Source organism: Actinia tenebrosa, unplaced genomic scaffold (genome assembly GCF_029948245.1).
Source record: "Actinia tenebrosa isolate PJP-AT-01 unplaced genomic scaffold, QUT_ActTen_1.0 PGA_scaffold1__47_contigs__length_23844297, whole genome shotgun sequence".
In the NCBI taxonomy this organism is placed as follows: Eukaryota; Metazoa; Cnidaria; class Anthozoa; order Actiniaria; family Actiniidae; genus Actinia; species Actinia tenebrosa.
Window position 1 is genome coordinate 8,363,985 of NW_028292578.1, and position 19,584 is coordinate 8,383,568.

Here is a 19,584-nt window from a genome sequence, read left to right on the forward strand (position 1 = left end):
TCATTCTGACTCCTTCGCCCCCACTCACCCCTCCCCCAGTAAATCAACCCGCTCAAAAATGATACGTGCTAAAAAGCAGAGTGCGATCGTACAATCTCTTATTTGTATTCAAAGTTAGAAGAAATAAAGTATGGTTGTATGGCAGTGATTAAAACCATGGTGTTGATGGTTGGATCTCTCGACCCCATGACCATTTCAGCAGTTTTTCAGCAAGTCTGGAAAACAGCATTTGCCAAAGAGTTTGGTACCAATATGAAAAGTTTCAAGCGAAAGGATTCACTTTTACTTTTTGTCTCATTCAAGGAAAATGAAATGTTTTCTTTATGAATTTCAGCTCATGATCAGCTCACTTCAATATTGCCGTCTACAGTTTGATTGAAGGCTCTGGCAATGTTTACAGGTGAACTTCAAGTACTAATTATTAGCTTATGCATATAAATGATACGTAAAGATAAATATCCTTCTTTTTTATCCAGTGGTCAGCTGGGTTGGACTCTTGATCACTACACACTCCTCTAAGACTCGTCCCTGATATTCGCTGCTCTAATGGTGAGTAAACACGTACATCATTTCTAGCCAAATACTAAGACGATTCATAATTTTAACGAAAACTTCATAAGATATTTTCAAGGCATTAGAAACACCGCTTTTTTTCAGATTCTAGTTTATAGCATTGCGCCATTCCCCTCGATAGTTAAAAACTGTTCAGTTTCCTTTTTCGTTTTTGAAAAACCAGGGCACGAAAAGCTACGAATTTAGATATTATATGGATATGAATATATGAGAATTCGCTTACGCAGAAAAAATGGATAAAAAGATTTAAGGTGTACGTTCCAAATCTCTACTGCTTTCTACCAAATGAATCAGAAAAAATACCCTTTGAATTAGATACACGAAATGCTAGTCTAAGGTTCTTGTAAAAATCTAAGGAGAAAAATTCCCAAGTGATTTTAGTAAAAAGCTTTGGTTGTTGGCATAACGCGTACATCATTGCGTCAGCTTGAAGTGAGTGTCATATCAAAGTGGTGCTTCCTCAACGGCCATTTATCTTTCCATTGTTAACAATAAATTGTTGTCATTTTCTAGCTTTAAACTTTTCCTGCAGCAATAACCCATGTCATATTTTTCTATTAAAATCATGTTTTTTACTTTATTTATTAAGACTTCGCGTCTGGCTTCCTGTGAGAGGATTTCCTATTCATTGTTTGTGCCGGAAGAATGTAAGCGATGCGGTCAGATTGGAATATAAAATGTTCGGAAATTCTCCACGTTAGCCGAGCGCGGGAACGCATGAATTCTTGAGCACTGATATAAGCATACGTTACATCCAAAGATATATTTTCTCGGGAATTTTAGTTGCGTGGTTTGTTAAACTAACCCCTTTAAGTTTCTTGTAAGTTCGGGTGTGTCTGGAACGGATGAATTGCTTGCACGAGTTTTACTACAATGACAACATTATGCACACATCTACACTAAGAAATAAGTTTTATCCAGTGGCGAAACACGAAGACGATAGACAACTGAAAACAAAATAAATTACAATTAAACATACTTTAGCGATAACAAAAACTAAAAAAACGGGCATGCGGATACTTCAGAGTTTATTTAAAAATTATTGTGGTTGTTGAGTCCTAGTAGGTCTTTAGGATTTAATTAATTCAGAAAATCAAGTTGAGCTATCTTTAGATAGACTACTGAGTACTCTAAATATGCGAACCGAAGAATGTTGATAATCAGTAGCGTTGGTAAGAAAAGTTAGGCTGGCTATCGATTGAATTTATTATATTGTCCCACACTCTATTTTTCTAATTTGTTTTGCTCCCTTCGTAAGGGTCTAAACTCGATCCCAGAATCAGAGTCCGTATATTAGATAACTCTTTGTGGTTTTGATAAGTCTTTACTCTCTTTAAAATAATTCCAGTGTTTGTTTAAGTCGAGCTTATTCTTAAAGCGAAGTTGGTTTTGATTATGACCTCTAATTTATCAAACTCTGCGTGGCTATTAGTCGATCATTAGTCGGATCGATTGTATTGTCTGGTTACACAACATGACTCTACTCATGTTCTAGTGGCATAGTTACGATACATCTGGTTGGGCTTATACACACTTTCGAAAAGAAAACCTTTACTAAGAAAAATATCTCAAATAAACTTTGATTCACTGATAACACTTTCCAAATGTGGAGGCTAATATCGCAGCGGCGCAGGGCAAGGTTGTATCTGGTGGCTGGTCATAGTTGCCAAAGGACAACATTGGACTGTTATAGAAGTATGCAAAGTAAAAAAAAGGTTGGTTAATTTAGCAAATACTGACAAATACAATTAAACCGAAACACGTTTTTGCGTAAACAGGTAATGGTGCTGTTGAGACTTTTATTTCAGAATAAATCTAAACAACAACAAATATTCTGAATAGCAAATCCCAATAGAAACATAGCTGATTTTGCCCGAATGGGTTCGTTCAAACGACTTGAATTTTGAAGTCTTTCCAAGTTCTATCAAGATAAAAGTCATTAACAATACTGATTTTGCATGGATTCTTAAAATAACTGGGGGAAACTGGCTTGATAGACTGCCAAAAAGACCACAAATGTAATGAGGCTAATTAATAGTTCATAGTTGTTGTTTGGGCTCTCCTTTTCTATAGTTCAAATAATGACTTTCTTCCCAGAATCAGTATTACATTAACGAATATATATACATTAAAGCTTATTAAGCACAATGCCAAACCTTGAAATAAAGAAATACTAGCTTATTAGTGCTAAAAGGTAGCATTTACGCAATAGAAACAAATGGTTTTGCACAACCTTTGGTATCCAGAATATATGTATGCATCTATAAACGTAAACCAAGGTAATGAGATGTTCAAATGGTAGAGTGTTCTTGTAGGATGACATCATTGTTGAATAAAATAAGGTATTTTATCGTATGGATATTTTATCCATTTTCTTCTGGCTAAGCACTCATCATCAGGGATATGTAAAATGCATATAAACGCCAGTAAAATAATAGACAGTAATGCACGAGGGTGGTGTGATAGTGCGCAAGGGTTTGTGAGATGATGGATAAGAGGAATAGGACACGTTAGTCTAATGCACGAGGGTGGTGTGATAGTGCGCAAGGGTTTGTGATGGGATGGATAAGAGGATAGGACACGTTGATCTAATGCACGAGGGTGGTGTGATAGTGCGCAAGGGTTTGTGAGGTGATGGATAAGAGGATAGGACACGTTAATCTAATGCACGAGGGTGGTGTGATAGTGCGCAAGGGTTTGTGATGGGATGGATAAGAGGATAGGACACGTTGATCTAATGCACGAGGGTGGTGTAATAGTGCGCAAGGGTTTGTGAGGTGATGGATAAGAGGAATAGGACACGTTAATCTAATGCACGAGGGTGGTGTAATAGTGCGCAAGGGTTTGTGAGGTGATGGATAAGAGGAATAGGACACGTTAATCTAATGCACGAGGGTGGTGTGATAGTGCGCAAGGGTTTGTGATGGGATGGATAAGAGGAATAGGACACATTAATCTAATGCACGAGGGTGGTGTGAGAGTGCGCAAGGGTTTGTGAGGTGAAGGATAAGAGGGATAGGACACGTTAATCTAATGCACGAGGGTAGTGTGAGAGTGCGCAAGGGTTTGTGAGGTGATGAATAAGAGGAATAGGACACGTTAACGTAATACGCAAGGTATTTTATGCATTTGGACGAAGCGAGGACCAACAATTGATCTCGAAACCTATTTTTATTAAAACCATAAATTGAGCAAGAATAGATAGCAGATGGTAGTAAAGATCGATACCATTTGGTTTCAACTCGACAGTGGTTCAATCATGGAATATGCAGTTGGTGACGTGACGTGTAAGCTTAGCTTAACCCTTTCACTTTCTGTACTCTCCTAAAACCTTTATCGATTGGCTTGAGTGTATTTGACCAACAATCATGCGATTAATTACTATTATTATTGCAGTTTATCTAAATCATTTAGGACAAGATTTTCCAGATTTGAAAATGCAAGCGGTTATTCTCCCGTCATTTTCTTACGTACGGAATTGAAATTTACTGGAAACATTTATTAAATTTACTAGTTTATTGTGTGTTACGCGAAGCATAACTTACATGCTTTGAAAACTAACTTACTGTACGTGGAATTTACGACCTATTTTACATTGGATCGTGCGTTTGAGTTTTACGCCGGACAGAACTACATACCACTAATATACCATGTTCGAATTAGTGAAAAACCGCTGTGTTCCTTGATCACGGACTCGTTTATACAGGGCTAGCCTCGCATCAGTGTTGAAATATTCACAAATACCAACGGTAAAGTAAAGAATGCACAACTTCAACAATACAAACACTGATATTCCACGCACCTTCACAGGAATACATGAATATTCAAAGCAATTGCATACGAAATCGAGGCCAACCTTCTAGAACTGAGAATTCGAAACTGGAGTCTTAGCACTGTACTTGAAATAATTTACTGTATTTTTACATGAACTTTGCAAAACTGTGTAAATTGGTCATTTTCCTTCGAACATTGTCTTTTCTTTTTCTTGTCATTACTCAGTGAGAAAAGTTTCTATCAGTATTATATAAATGTCTGTTAATTTGATCAGTTGGTTTCGTGATGTGCTAGAACGCACAATAGCCGAGCACCGGCGGATCCATTTCCTTAACGCTTAAAGGACAATTTAAAACAAAAATGCTGAATTAGCCTCAAAACTAAAAGACTACTTAAACGCATCTGCGCACAGCGCGCAAAAACAAATGAGCTGTTTAAGTTTGACGCTAATAATAGAATAGCTTAATTCAAAACGCTTGCGGTGGTGCTGACACGAGATATTACATTTTTAGGAAAAAATATTCAGAGGTAAAAAAATAGGAAAACTAGAAGTTCTGGTAATAGAATTTAGTCCATAGTTATCAGAGAATCTCCATAAGGAATGCCTTCAATAGTGAATCATGTATTTTCCCTCTGTATGGCCCGTCACCAAGAAACAGGTCACTTGATTAGCTTAGCCAATCAGAATGCACGATTTTCAAAAGTCCTAGTGCTAGGTAATTTGTCTGTACTAAGATGAGATAGAACATGTTTTGTCTTGAGTATAGACTAGTTATACTTGAATATATGCGTCACAATACGTGTTTTTCAAAACATAGGTTTTTTTCTTACAAATATAGAGAGTGAAAATACAGCTCATCGTACTGTATTGTAACGTGTGATGAAATATTCTGATATTTTGATACCTCAATATTATTTACTGACTTAAAAAATAGTTTCGTAACTTCGGATTTACTTTAATACAACTGCTATAAAGGACAATTTTATTTCAAAATGTAGAACGTGGATTAGATAGTCTTTTTGTGCGACATTACGCATGCGCAAGGGATTCCCAATAACGCGTATATGTGACTCATTCTATTAAACAGCTAGTCTAGTTTCATAGACATTGTATAACATCTTAAAATTGAATTAACTTTTCATCAACAATGAACTAATGAAATATTATTACTGTTTATTGTAAATTAATATTTTTTTTAACCGAAACCCTAAGTGCATGGCGGTATTCTCTTTGTAATAAACGCCTATTTTGTTATGATATCATCTAAGACAGCTAAATCTAAAACCACGGGGACAAGAACATAAAATCTAAACCTAAAATTCTGATTACTGAGTCAACAATCTAAAGCAAGTTTGTACACATGACTGAACATATCAGACGAATCATGTCTCATCTTACTAGACACCATATCACGGCCATCAATCTACTCATATGTTCGTGCCCTGCTGTTTACTTTCAACGTTTACCCTCAGGATCAATAATGGTTATTTTTGGACTCGCATGATTTGAACTAAGAAAAGCACCAACCAATAGGAAAGCAGTAAGGTATAGGTGCGGCGAACATGGAATGCTAAGGTCAAGACATGTGTACAGACACCAAACCATCAGTAAATATCTATAGGAATTCATTTTCGAATGAAGAAAAAAACTATTCCTTTCTCAATGTGTTTTAAGAATAAAGATGAGAACACTTCTTAGACAAGATGTGCAAAGTTGGTCCTTCAAATAATTGACTTGAAGTTTTAAATACATGATTTGAAAAAGAGGTATTATATTACCAGGTCTAGAGTTAAGATCAAAACACTTAACGATATTGCACATGTCTGTCAGAAAAAGAGGAGAAAATGTTATTATTAATTTCAATTTTTCAAAAGACGACAACGCATGAATAGAGACGACTACAGCACAGGAAGCACACTTAAGATGGAATAGTATTCCAGTAACCCGAAAAAAACTTTCAACTGGGCCAGAGAATTCTTAAAATGATTTTTGATCCAATGGTAACTGATACTTCAGTCATTCCGTACTGACCTGATAAAGATTTGTACTAGCTAGTCGAAACTTTAAAATATCTTATTTCCTACTTTAACGTTGCGCCATTTTGGTTTTTCTTTTTTATTGTTTGATAAATAGCAATATATCCCAGAAAATAAATATTCAAAAATAATCAAACTGAGGCATTAGAAAGAAACGCTTTTTTGGTTAATTTATTTAGAGGTATATTAAGTATTTTATTGCTCTATTGCTATGAACTCTTTTTTTGCTAATCATCATCACCATCATCATCATCATCATCATCGTTATCATTACTTATATTATCATTGATAATATTATTGGAATCTATAACTGCGTTAGGTGATTATCGACTAATTATCGTGTAATGACTTCAGAACTTGGTCAACTTCTCGTGCATTCTAATCGCTTTTTCTTTTCTTTCTTCTCTATTCTCTATTATATTTTATACTCGACAAAATAAAACAACAAGAACAACAACAAGAACAACAACAACAACAACAAACAAAAAAAAACAATAAAGTTTATCCTGTTTTTAGAAATTATTTTTGATAGTGACATGCTTGGACACAGTGAAATATGAGAAATATAAATTAAAACTAATTAACTGAACGTATATCTTGTTACCAGGGAGACTACAGCCCCCGAGAAAGACATATCTTAACACATGTAAAAATATAATAATTGCAAAAAATTATCTTACATGAATACTTGATATTTATTTATATAATAAACGGAATAATACATGGACGCTTGGAGATATGAAATTTATCTTCTGAGCTCACTTGTTAGATATCGATATCAATCCCATATCTTCGGGAATTATTCTTTACTGAGCTATTGATCTCGAGCACTGACCTACCACCAGAATCTTCAGTTAAACTTCAGTTTTAGTGAACAACTGAAATCAGTAAACTTTTAGATTTAAAATAAAATAAAATAAACTGATAACGAAACAGTTGTTGAAAACTTTGAAAATCAGGGTTTTATCAATGTAGTGTTAATATTTTCCGAGTTTTAGCTATTTTCAGAAGGGTCAGTATGAGACGCATTTTGTTGGCAGTTTTCTATTCTTTTGGCGCAGCTAGTACTGAGACGCGTGCGCCGTTTGCGCACATTTTTAGTTCATAAAAAGTCTCGTCTACGAGTCAGTTTGGTGAAATAAAGTGAACATCAGTTGGAAAAACCACCAAAGTCTTCGGGCAGACTAGAGATTATTGTTCTTTACAGGAAATTCTATCTCTTTGTTAGTTTTAGTAATCTTCCCATCGGGGTCTACTTTCTACACTGGAAAAGTATACTAGTTATAAAAATAGAATTCGCAGCCATATCAGCAGGATAGGCGGTAGGATTACTAGAATCCAAAGGTCATATCAAATAAAAAATAGAAAAATACAAGAAAAATACGTTTTGGAGATCGAAATAACCTATGATATAAATAAGGAAAAAACGTCAAAGATAGAGGCTTGAAGACGGCTCCATGCAGAGTTTTTGTTCTAGTTGATAGAAGAAAGATTATTTATTTTTTGTTGAGTCATGGCAGTCATCATCATGGGGTATCTAGCCCACGTGTTCAGTAGACGACTCCCTGGGTCGATACTGATCGCGGTCAAATTGATCTCACGGAATCACGGATGTTCTATGAAGTAGTCTTAAAAAACTCTCTTCTAGACGGGGCAGTTGTGCAGAGAACATAACCAAATGTTTTTTAGTATATGATAATGATCAAGTTAAGTCTCGATCAGTTCTTGAGAGCAGAAAGCCGTATTCACTCATCTTATAGATTGAGGCCAATGATAAGAACCGTCAATAGACGTATAATACAAGCCATATTGGCGATCATAATCATGATTACTTTGAATGACTGCCCCATGCACCTGAACTTGCACCGTACATTTTGTTCTTCAGTGCTGACCATGAGAATCTCAGGCTCATGACACGAGTGACGCGGTCAGATAGTACACAGTGTTTCTTGTGTTTGTAGGGGTGCTCTGTCTGATCTCAACCCAGTAGTACCATGAACAATTACCGTCACTATGACTACCATTGATGATCCGAGTTACCACACATCACAGTATTGATAAGTAGAATAACTGTGATCATGTCAATAATACTGCCGGAGTAGAGTAAAAACACACGCACACGATTATCACACAATCTTGCATCATGAAAATATACCAGACAAAATTTGTGTCTAGAAAATACTTGTACAACCGTACCGTACGACACTCTTATCGAGTACTTGCATGCACATGCGCAGAAGTTACTATACAAGTACTCCTTGCTACTCTCCTTGGACTATTGAATGTTTCGTTCTAGACATTTGGCTATCGCAAGGCCTTCCTCTGTAGTGAATCATCGGCTTTACTAACCCTACGTACCTCTAACATAGCGTCTCGCTAATAGTATCTCAGTCGGAATATCCTACCAGCCATCACACACCCCGTAACACGCCCCTTAGTTTACTAACTTATTGTAATAGAGCATAATCAATCCACCTCCAGTTTCCTGCAAACCTGATTCCTGTCCTGTTGTGCCGCTTACCAATATTGTCTTTAGAACAATGACGGAACACCGATTTAAACAACGTGCTCTGCTGAAAGGGAAAACGATAGAACATAAATTCGATATTACGACGAAAGTTTACAGAACGGTACCAACTCGGTTAACCAGACCATGGCGAGGAGTTATTAACGTCTAAGAGACGCTTTTGAGTCCACTAATTGTGAATCAATGGGAATCAAAGTGATACTAAGATGGACGGCAACTGGTCCAATCAATACAAACTTATTTACTCTTCCAATAGAAATTATAAAAATGGACAGTAATACCCTACGATGAAGTGTTTCTGCTCTGCCGAGCCCTATTACATTTTAACACCAAATGTTTTCATAAATCCGTGAACTAGACTGTGACCTGCTGAATCGACTGAGACGTTGCGTGGCCAAAGACGTCAAAATCCTTTGGGGGGAGGGGAAGGGGGAGGGGGAGGGGGAGGGGGAGGGGGAGGGGGAGGGGGAGGGGGAGGGGGAGGGGGAGGGGGGCGTTGGGCGATGGGAAGTAAATATTTATGACTAGCTACACCACATCTTTTCTACAACAATAATGCTCTCTGGTTATATAGTTCCTCTTTCCAATCTGGAGGCATAATCCTAACATACTAAGAAATCACTGATGATTGTAAGTTGTACGGCGACTACTAGCTCCTTAATATGCAGCCCGTAATATGTTTTCCACTGATCAAATATATGTAAAGCGCATTGAGACGTTGTATAAAGTCGTTATATATGAAAATCTCCCATTATTATTATTATTAGTATTATTATTATTATTATTAGCAGCAGCAGCAGCAGCAGCAGCAGCAGCAGCAGCAGCAGCAGCAGCAGGAGCAGCAGCAGCAGCAGCAGCAGCAGCAGTAGTAGTAGTAGTAGTAGTAGTAGTAGTAGTAGTAGTAGTAGTAGTAGTAGTAGTAGTAGTAGTAAGGTGATACTAACAGCCCAGCCTTACTATGCATGATTGAGCAGAGGTTTTAGTTGAATCACATATACAGCACTGAACCAAGGTCAAGTTCATGGAACGAACAAACTTCCGCTTTCAGAAAAATATTTCCAAAATAAGTAGTAAATATGGGTAAAGATAAGTAAATATATAGAGAGTCAGACTTGGTAACAGTCTTGATTCATTCACGCCAAGCAACTCAAAGCTTTTCATTTTAATTTTAACGAACTATTTATAAGAATTATAAATTCTTGGAAAACTGGTCTGAAGTATATTTCTGATGATGAAGCAGTTTTAAGTTCTACATCGTGTTCAACTTCAAGCTTTCACTTTCAGTAAGTACGGGTTGAACCATACATAATCGAGTCATTATTACACGAGAACTTGACAAATAATTGGGGATTTAAACTTAACGTCCCATAGGGAGCGAATTGAAAAACCACTTCTAAGATTGTTTTAATGTATTGTTGCCCTACATTTGAAAAACTTTTTTGCCTACTGACCGCTGCGCGATCAATTCGTAATACTGATAATACGAAGTTTATTAGTTTATTACCTATTATTTGAATGTGTTGCAATAATTTATTTTAACAAAGATCATCTTTCGTAATATTTCGCCGAAAAAATGAAACTGTGACGTTATCAGAGGCGCACGCATTGTGTTATGACGAGCAAGCGTTATGACGATTAATGGAACGTGATATAGCACAACTCACTCATCGATAAACTCTTTTCGAGATGGATTTTTGAGATGAGTCATTTTGAAAACAAAAACGCGTATTGATCCAACAAAACGGTTGTCTAAAACACACGTTTTAATCAAATACAAATTATAGTCGCTCAATTCTTTGGGCATTAGCTTACTAGTTACTTCCGGCTTCGTTTGGCTCAATGCATTTGTCACACCTGGTATTCATGCATTTCGAGTTTCACTTTCCTTGCATTTCGCAACTTTTACCTATTAACTTTAAATACTTTGAAAAACTTGGTCATAACTCTTATAATACGAATTGCCAGTCAATATGAATGAAGCGAGTGAACACTGAAATCGAATCTGGTTCTCACTTGGCTTAACGAAGATAGTTGCATTATCAGTTCTTCGTACTGATTGAAATGGTCTGCTGAATCTTGCTTGAAATAATTGGTTTTTTAGTTCCATTAGTCGTTATAAACAAAATATTACGGCCCTTAGGAACTACCGAACCTTTTATATTGCCGAGGTTATCACACAAGAGTTACGCCACTAATTTGTATAACGTGTACGTAGTGGGGGGACTATACTTGTAATAAAAGCGAGGATTTCAGCTTTGTGCCTTTCAAATCACATCATTTTAATTGTTTTTATTTGTAGCTTCCTGTAGCTCTGAAACCGTCAGGGATAGAACTATAAGCAGACAGTCTCATCTCTAATACAACCGGTTCAGTAGTGTACGACAATAAAACCCAGTGCGAACTAGGCACAGTTAACCTGAGGCAGTCTTCAGTAAAGCATACAAATACATCCAATGCTGAGCTTTGAAGATTGGAATTGGATAAGTGAGTAAACAATTAATCAAAGACAAAGAACGAAGAGTTCTTCTTACTGCATTTCTCATTCAAACCGCTAAAAAGGTAACAGTAGATTGTTTTTGTCAAGAGTTTTAGCGAGTTTATCAGTGAGTTGTTTGAACAGCTAACGCAAGTCTTTCAGTTCAAAGAAAGGTTTCAGTCGGTTCGTGATGGTGAATCATTCCTCGTTTCAAACAAGATAATTTCGCTTTACTTTTGTCTCTTATCTATACAAACTTTTCAGCTGAAATGAGTACATTAGTACCATCAAGTCTGCAACATTTTGTTAACTCATTGTGAGGAGCTGAGAAAGCAAAAGCTACAGCTAATCCCGTCAGCTGATCTTGAAATTCAGTTAGACATATGGGAGTCAAACATTTGATGATTAGAAGCAAAACTGCTTATGGTATGCACTACGAAACCTCAGTCAACCTTCAACGTCATATTTTAAATAATGTCGTAAAAGTGTGGTATAACGTGTTACCAAAATAAATTAAATCGTCCCTCGCTCGGAACTCACTGACTCGGTCAAATCCGGCCTAACATATCGGGCACTCGTGCTAAATCATCGCCGTAAAATGAAATTGGTCATGAGTATTCTTGGGTTTAAATAAAAATACTGAAATATCTCATAACAGCTTCACTATATAATGGTTAATTTATCCAAAGGTTTTCTTTATGTTTTTGGCTTTAGTTTAATACAATTGAATGATTCTATACTGATGAGCCATTGGTACTACGTGATCTACACAACCCTCAACGGAAAAACACAGGAACGCCGGACAGATTACCCAAACATTAGGGAATTTATTATTGTCATTTGTGCTTAGTAAAATTGTGGTAGCAGCTACAAATTAACTTCAACGACACACACTTGCAAAGAGTTTTAGTCAAGATATCTAATTCTTTAACATTGGTTTTTATCTAGATATAGAGCGAATCCAGCTTACTTTGTTGAACGTCTTCATTCAGTACAGCATTTAACTGAGAGAAGACTGGTTAGTGAGGCAAGCTGAGGTTTACATAGATACATAGTTGAATCATTTTTGTGATGAAAGAATTAGCGATACTTAATTGTAAGATGGTACAAAAGCTAGACTTCTAGGCAGACAAGACCTACGGCTCTCTTAAAAGTGAAGTCAGGTCAAAAAATGAATAAAAAAATGCGAACATCCGGTCATCGAGGTAGCTAGAGGGAAAGATATAGCCCACAGAATGAATGCCTTACGTAAAAGGTTGATAATATAGACACAAACAGGAAAACGACTTATCTAGATTCCAAGGTATAAAAAAGGCTATGAGAATATCGAGTTTGAAAATGTTGCGTTGGAAGTCTTAATGCGCGCCCAAACATCTCGTTCAGCTACAAAAATAAATAGAATGAAAAAAAGCGTTTGAAATTCAATCATATGCTAAAGGTCTGTTTTATCTATCCTCAAAAACCAATTGTGTAACAACAAAAGATGGATTTTAGAATTGGCGTTAAAAAAATCATTGTCAATGGTTTGAATAAAGATGTAATTGACAAAGTTATTCAACCGAATTTGTTTCGTAAAAAGCGCATTGAATATAAGTTTATTTAATGGATATTAGCTTGTTTAATCAGGAAACTATCAAAACCTAAGCGTTGCAAATCCGAGGAATGTGTAAACCTGAAACTTATAGTCACAAATCAAACGAACAATAGCATTTTTCCTCTAATGTTCCTGTTCTCTTTCCTCTTTACTATCTCAAGGTTGTAAAATCTTTTATCTTCCACTGTAAGCATTCTTCCGACTTCCTTTCTAAAGGTGAAAAGGCTTCAAATCCAGCGAGTTTTCTTCACTCAGTCAGTCCAAGCGAGGTCCACAATACAAAGTGCGGCTTTGGAATCGTAAAGTTTTTTTTTTGAGCCAAGAGGCCAATGCTTTCCTCTTTTTAGCGTATTTTTATCTTTTTGGTAAGAAAAAAACTTATTTTAGACTCTAAGGTATCTGAGTAACTAAATGTAGCAATGAGGTTTTGCGTAAACTATAGGTTACGTACAAGCTTACGTACAGTAACATATCGTCATCTGTTCTTGCCATCTCGAACCTTCGGGATTACTCTAGACCTATTGTGACGTATTACCATTGACCTCCCCTCCCCTATCGTTTTTCTCGACCACTTGGATCACGTCCCTCCATCACTCGTGTCAGTCACCATGCCATTGAACATACGTTTTTTGATTTTTTGACAATTCCAAGTTTGATTTCATTTTTTTACGCCAGACCCCTTAAATGCCCAGTGGTTTTAGGGATATAGATCTTGTTATCTATTATTAGCTTATTAGGCTTGCTAACATAGAACAAAGTTGATTGTTTTCGTGTTAATCCACTGATTGAGCAACTTATGACTCATATTAGAAGCCTAGGGAGCGGAGTATACACAATTTTCCTCGCTTCGCTGCTCCATTATTGTTTTTTTCCCAGCATGTCTTGTGTGTTTTAGTTTTATCTAAGCGAGATTTTGGAACGCGAACGTGACATTTTCAGCAGCGACTCAAAACACCAAATAATGATTCATGAAGTTAGTATTTCTCTCTGATCACTCCCACTTAATGCTACAAGAATAGTGGTTCGCTTGTGGTGGAACTCACTTAGATATTATGTAATTTCTACGCTTGTTGACTCATCATAATAGAGTAGAACTAATTATCTTAAAGCTAAAAAAAATCGTAGATTCTTGACGATATTCGAAACAAAAAAAGATTTTTTTTTCGGTAGAAAGACAAAAATACGAAGCGCGGAATTCAAAAGTTGTTTGTGAAAATTCGGCTTTTACGCCTGAAAAGTAGCTAGCGCCATTCATTCAAGAAACTAATTTGGCGATAATTTGTTTATTCGACACACCCCGTCCCAAGGGACTCAAAGACAAAGCATTGATTTGCAAATGAATAGAATGTTATTGACGACTGAGACATATTTATTGTGACGTCACAAGTAGAGAGGTTAAAGGACCAGAACAGAGCGGAAACCCGAAGAAAAAGAACTTACCACGTCCGAATGATTCTATCTTCAAAATATACCGCTTCGATATCGTATAAGGGTTTCTTTACCACGTGCTTGTATAGTTAATAATGTTGTTTTCAAGTCGATCTTGCTCAAGCGTAAAATATTGTTTAGAATGGCTTATCATTTGATGGAGCACAGTTTGTTTATCTATCATTACCGTTCTGTAGATTGTACAGACTGATCTTCAAAAGATCAAATATCTAATCTATGTGGTTTTTCCAATTACTCGCGTAATTTTACGATATAACCTTTTCTAGTTCATTTAAAAAATCTTCTAAAATTGTAATCCAGAGTGGCTGAGTGATAAAGACGATTTGAAGGTCTAAGAATCCGCAGAAAAATGACTCCAAGTCTTCTGTTTATCTTTCGCCACACATGCAGCTCTTAATCGGCTTCACCTTGAACGTGATTGGTATTGCGACTGTTTGATTGACAGTTGTGATATTGTTCTCTTATTAACGACAACCAGATACAAAACACTTCAGCTAGCAGAACGATGAGGTCGTTGACCTTCGTGTGACGTCACTAGGTGTGTCTGTGCGTGGGTGTAAAGGCTCTCAAGGGAATGAAGTGTTATGATCTTGGACGATTGTCATTGGTTGGTCTTTGGAAAAACATTTACCTCCTAATGTTTGAATGTCAGAAAGGCCCTCCCTCTTGTCACGACTCGAATAATTTGACAAAACTCTAATATGTATAAAGTTAGGAGCGCTCATCTACCCGACCAGTGTTCAGAAAGTTAAGGATAGAAACGGTACCTGTACTTAGACACATAGCCTCTCAGAAAACACCAAGACCCGTTTGGATAGTTTCTCCTCATTGTTTGCCGGATAAAAACAAAGGAAAACGCTTCCCTGCAATTGAAAAAAACAGTTTCTTTCGGATAGCGTCCAGTAATTTAAGATTATAAAATATTTCGACATTCCTCTACACGTTGGACTATAGCTGCTTCGACATTATAACACTTTTTTAAAAGGTAAGAAGAGGCCACGGTGTCGATTCTCAAGTGAATCTAACTTTGTCTTAAAAGTTGTGTTATATCAACACTAGGTAAAATAAAACTACACTTTTGTGTATAGGCATTAAGGTTTTACAGCTTTAATTATTTGTAAATCGTAGTTGTATATTATAGATTCATTCTAATTTTCCCTTGTTCTTTTTTTTCTTCAAGGATCAAAGCTTCAAGATGTATGGTCTTAGTTCAGAATCAAACGTAGTTCCCGATGCTTCAGTTTATGCTCAGGTAAGGGTTAAGTTAACTGTCTTTTTTACTTTGGATTTTAATGGTTGCTCATTTAGTTCGAAGAGAGATACTGTGCTTAATGATGTGTAGAGATCAGAAAAAAACTGAACAAGACTTCATCCATAAGTTTGACATTTCAACGGATTTGACATAAAAAAAAAGTTTTGGTAAATCTAAGCGAGTTCATATAAGAGTGGATCGAATACCGATACACGTTCAATGCTCGTAACATAGTATAGCTTCGTGTAAAATCATGTTCAAAGACGATTTGACACTATTTTTTCTATCCGAAATCTAAGAAAAGAATCCAGTCTTTACATTTCGAATCATTCCGCTTAATTTAAAATAGTTTTCGAATCTTTTTCTTTCTTTTGGCTATTTAGCGGGGTTTAGATACACATATAGTTGGATTCTATACATTAACAATTATGCAAATTTTTGGATCTGTCACACTTTGGTCTTGTACTCGTTTCATTGCTCGATCGATGTATTGTAAAAGTACTAAGATGTCGCTGAAACATAGAATATGAAAAGAAAGGCCTTCAGTAATGACGAACTGAAGTCATTCAAGTTTGATTCAGTTTCACTTGACGCCGGTAATTGAAAAAACTCTTCTTCCTCTGACAGGAATCTCTTCTAGAAGAGCAGTCGTTGTTCGACTCTCCTTTCAGTGACGCATACAAACCAATAAAATCTATCAAGAATGACTCCTACTATAGTAAGAAAAGACCCCTTGAAACTGAACTTGAAGAACCGCTTGCTAAAAGACCATTTGTGCCAAGCAATGACTACCTTGAAAGAAATTCACCGTCGCCCGCTCCCGCTCCGCAAAACTTGGCGCACGATCGTCGAGTCATCGTCCCAGCGGGTAAGAGAAAACTGCTTGAATCTGATACTTCATTTGTCTTGGTGCTGTCATCACCAAGTTGCCGCCCTGATTTTAAACCCACTGTCAAATTACAAGCCACTGTCAAGATTAGTTTGCTTTGAGTGTTTGGCGGATTTTCTTTTCTTTGGGGGCGGGTTTTTAGTTGCCTCACCCAAGCTTTGGAATTAACCCTTCAAACTTCCAAGATATTTTTGTATCTTAAAATTTTTCTCTCTTTTTGTTTAGCCTGGCTTTATCGTGTTTTCATTTGATGTTTGTTTTACATTCTTTTCGGGATGGACAAAAATATGCCTTCGTCTTGCTCTAAAGGGAATAGAATTCGTGATTTTCAAAATTCATTTTTAAAAGCGGAAATTCATGCTGTTTTTCCATATAGTGAAAAGAAGAAAAAAATCGATAGGTTTTCAATAACGAAAAATAAAAATACGAAAAATTACTAAACCCTTTTACATTTTCAAAGCAAGTTTCGTTAACTGTGATGGGTAATTTTGATATTCATACGAATTTTCCGCCTCTTCAGATCCAATGTGCTGGACCAAAGAACATGTTCACCAGTGGATCTTGTGGGCCATCAAGGAATTCAGCCTCAAGGATATCGATGTCGACAAGTTTGATATGGACGGCCGAGATTTATGCCGTCTGAGAAGAGAAGATTTTATGAAGCTTGCCCCAGCTTACAATGGCGACATTCTTATGGCACATCTCTGCGTCCTGAGAAAAAGTAAGAATACTAATATCACCATTTTATGATATTACATTTTTAGAAAAAATGGAGAGTTGATCGAAAGTGGATTTTTTTTAACGAGACTTAGTCGAAGGGAAAAGCGTATTGAAAGACATGTGATGAGCTGGCATATATCCAATGAACTCCTGATGGGTTCAATGGTATCTGGTTTTCATTTCTCCTGCTATTGGGTTCCATTCGGTACTTTTGTGCGCGGATCAAGTGTTAAGAGCATGGGTCGATTAATACAACTGATTAATATCGTGCCCCGACAAATCTTATTACTGCCTCGCTTGCGAAATATCCATCGTTCTGACGACGACACACCTTCGTAAGAACAAATTGACATTTTTTTGGAATTTGATTTTAAAATTTGTATTCTTTTTCTTTTTGTTTTAGCTCCTTTGCCTAACCTGACTTCAGATGATATTGACAGTGCTTTAGCCCCAGCCTCAAGTCAAGGAGCTGTAAGTTCATATGACTCAAGACAGCATCCAGTTATTACCAGTAACCCTAACGCCATAAGGAACCAAGAGTATGGTCCATCTCAACGATATAGTGACGCATACGACCGAAGCACTCCAACATGGAGTCCTGCCCAACAAACATCAAGTAAGTTGGACAAAAAATATAACAAGAAAACACTTTACGTTTTAGTCTGGTTATTGCTTGTAATGTTTTTGAAAATTTTAAATTAAATCAGAAAATATTTTGTTTTTTCTTCAGGACTTTCCCATCTTAAAGACGGAGTTGTTCCTAACAAACAGCTATCAGACACCCAATCTCTTCAGAACTCCTTTACTGCCAGCCCTCTCGGCCACCGACCAGATACCCCATCCACTGGAAGTGGACAAATCCAACTGTGGCAATTTCTATTGGAGCTGTTGTCAGACCCGAAGAACGCCAACTGTATCGTATGGGAAGGTGCTAATGGTGAATTCAAGCTAACTGACCCGGATGAGGTTGCTAGGCGATGGGGTGAGAGAAAGAACAAGCCAAACATGAACTACGACAAGCTAAGCCGTGCTTTACGATACTATTACGACAAAAATATCATGACAAAGATTCACGGGAAAAGATACGCTTACAAATACGACTTCCAAGGACTTGCTCAACTCAATCAACCAATCACATCTGATGCTCAAGCGCATGCTCAAGCCGCCTACAAATTCACAGGCTCAGATTTTTACGCTGGATTCCCAAGCGCTGCTTCATTGTACTCCCATCCAGGTGCTAACCCATGCTTTCAAGTGCCTTACTGGACACGAGCACCACCAGCCTACACGCAGTCAAGAGCAATGTACCCCTCACCAATGGCTTCTGGCATGGGCATGACGTACTATGCGTAAAAATAACTGAATTATATAAACAATTTTATAGATAGTTTTATATATAAATATATATAAATACATATAATATACATACAAATGGTTATATTTATTTACGCATTCAGGTTTAAATGCTCTGGCTTAGAGCTTCAAAGGTACTATTAATTGTACTGTATATTTTTTAATTCGTCGCCATCAAACTGTAAGATTTAATCATTTTCATGTTAAAACCGCTTGTGTAAACGAGCGTTATCATTTCAGTTGTTTAAAATAAGTATCCCGAGTAACTTCCAATTAAGCAGTATTGGCCATAACAAGTAACCATTGCAGTCAGTTAAAGCGTTTACTCGGTCTGTATATAAAAAAATTGAAATAACTGATTTATATCAAAAAACAAACAAACAAAAAAAACTATTTGTGGATTTAGAGTTCGTATTTTTATAAAGCAAATTTCTAGCAAAAGTTATCTTTATCAGTCGAATATATTTTTCTATAAAAATGAATGTTCTTTTTCTAGAGTGGCAATAAGGTGTTGCTTACCGGCTTTTTTCACAACCAACCATACCAAGACATTTAGGATATATTTATTGTATAAATGGTTTTCCACAAGACGTTTATGGAAGTTCAAATCAAAAATATAGATAATTTATGAGTTATATTGTGGTATGGTTGAATGCCATATTTTATTATCATACAATGGTGTAAATAAAATACGCAAGTGATATATATGTCATTGTCTCTTTTATTTTATTTGAGGGGGGGGGGGGGGGGGGATTCGAATTTGTCGGATAGTAATTGGTTCCAGTATATGCTTAAAGTGAGTCACCCGAAAATCTACGAAGGTGAGGCCGACAGGGATCATGGATAGATACATTTTTACTTGTTTCAACCGCTTGATAACTGTTGATGGACTTGCGCATCTTTTACCATAGTTTAGTATCACCTCTTCTGAGCATCCTCA

The 19,584-nt window shown here is 36.6% G+C and overlaps 1 protein-coding gene across 2 annotated transcripts; it reads left to right on the top strand.

Moving 5' to 3' along the window:
* The first annotated feature begins 497 nt into the window (after positions 1-497).
* On the top strand, positions 498-19,351 carry LOC116300784 (transcriptional regulator ERG). Of its 2 annotated transcripts, none has more exons than XM_031709724.2 (6): positions 498-549; positions 15,611-15,682; positions 16,310-16,550; positions 17,092-17,292; positions 17,695-17,907; positions 18,022-19,351. In XM_031709724.2, exons 1-6 carry the CDS (start codon positions 547-549, stop codon positions 18,642-18,644), a joined length of 1,353 nt encoding a protein of 450 aa, XP_031565584.2. In that variant the 5' UTR covers positions 498-546; the 3' UTR covers positions 18,645-19,351. The 2 variants fall into 2 exon arrangements, with proteins under 2 accessions (XP_031565584.2, XP_031565585.2); XM_031709725.2 differs by lacking the exon at positions 498-549 and adding an exon at positions 15,153-15,415.
* Positions 19,352-19,584: the final 233 nt, after the last annotated feature.

Bases quoted from the DNA above. Each gene is read 5' to 3' on its own strand.
- LOC116300784 (XM_031709724.2), top strand. The intron at 15,683-16,309 runs GTAAGGGTTAAG...TTCCTCTGACAG, and splicing joins ATGCTTCAGTTTATGCTCAG to GAATCTCTTCTAGAAGAGCA. The intron at 17,293-17,694 runs GTAAGAATACTA...TTTTTGTTTTAG, and splicing joins TCTCTGCGTCCTGAGAAAAA to CTCCTTTGCCTAACCTGACT.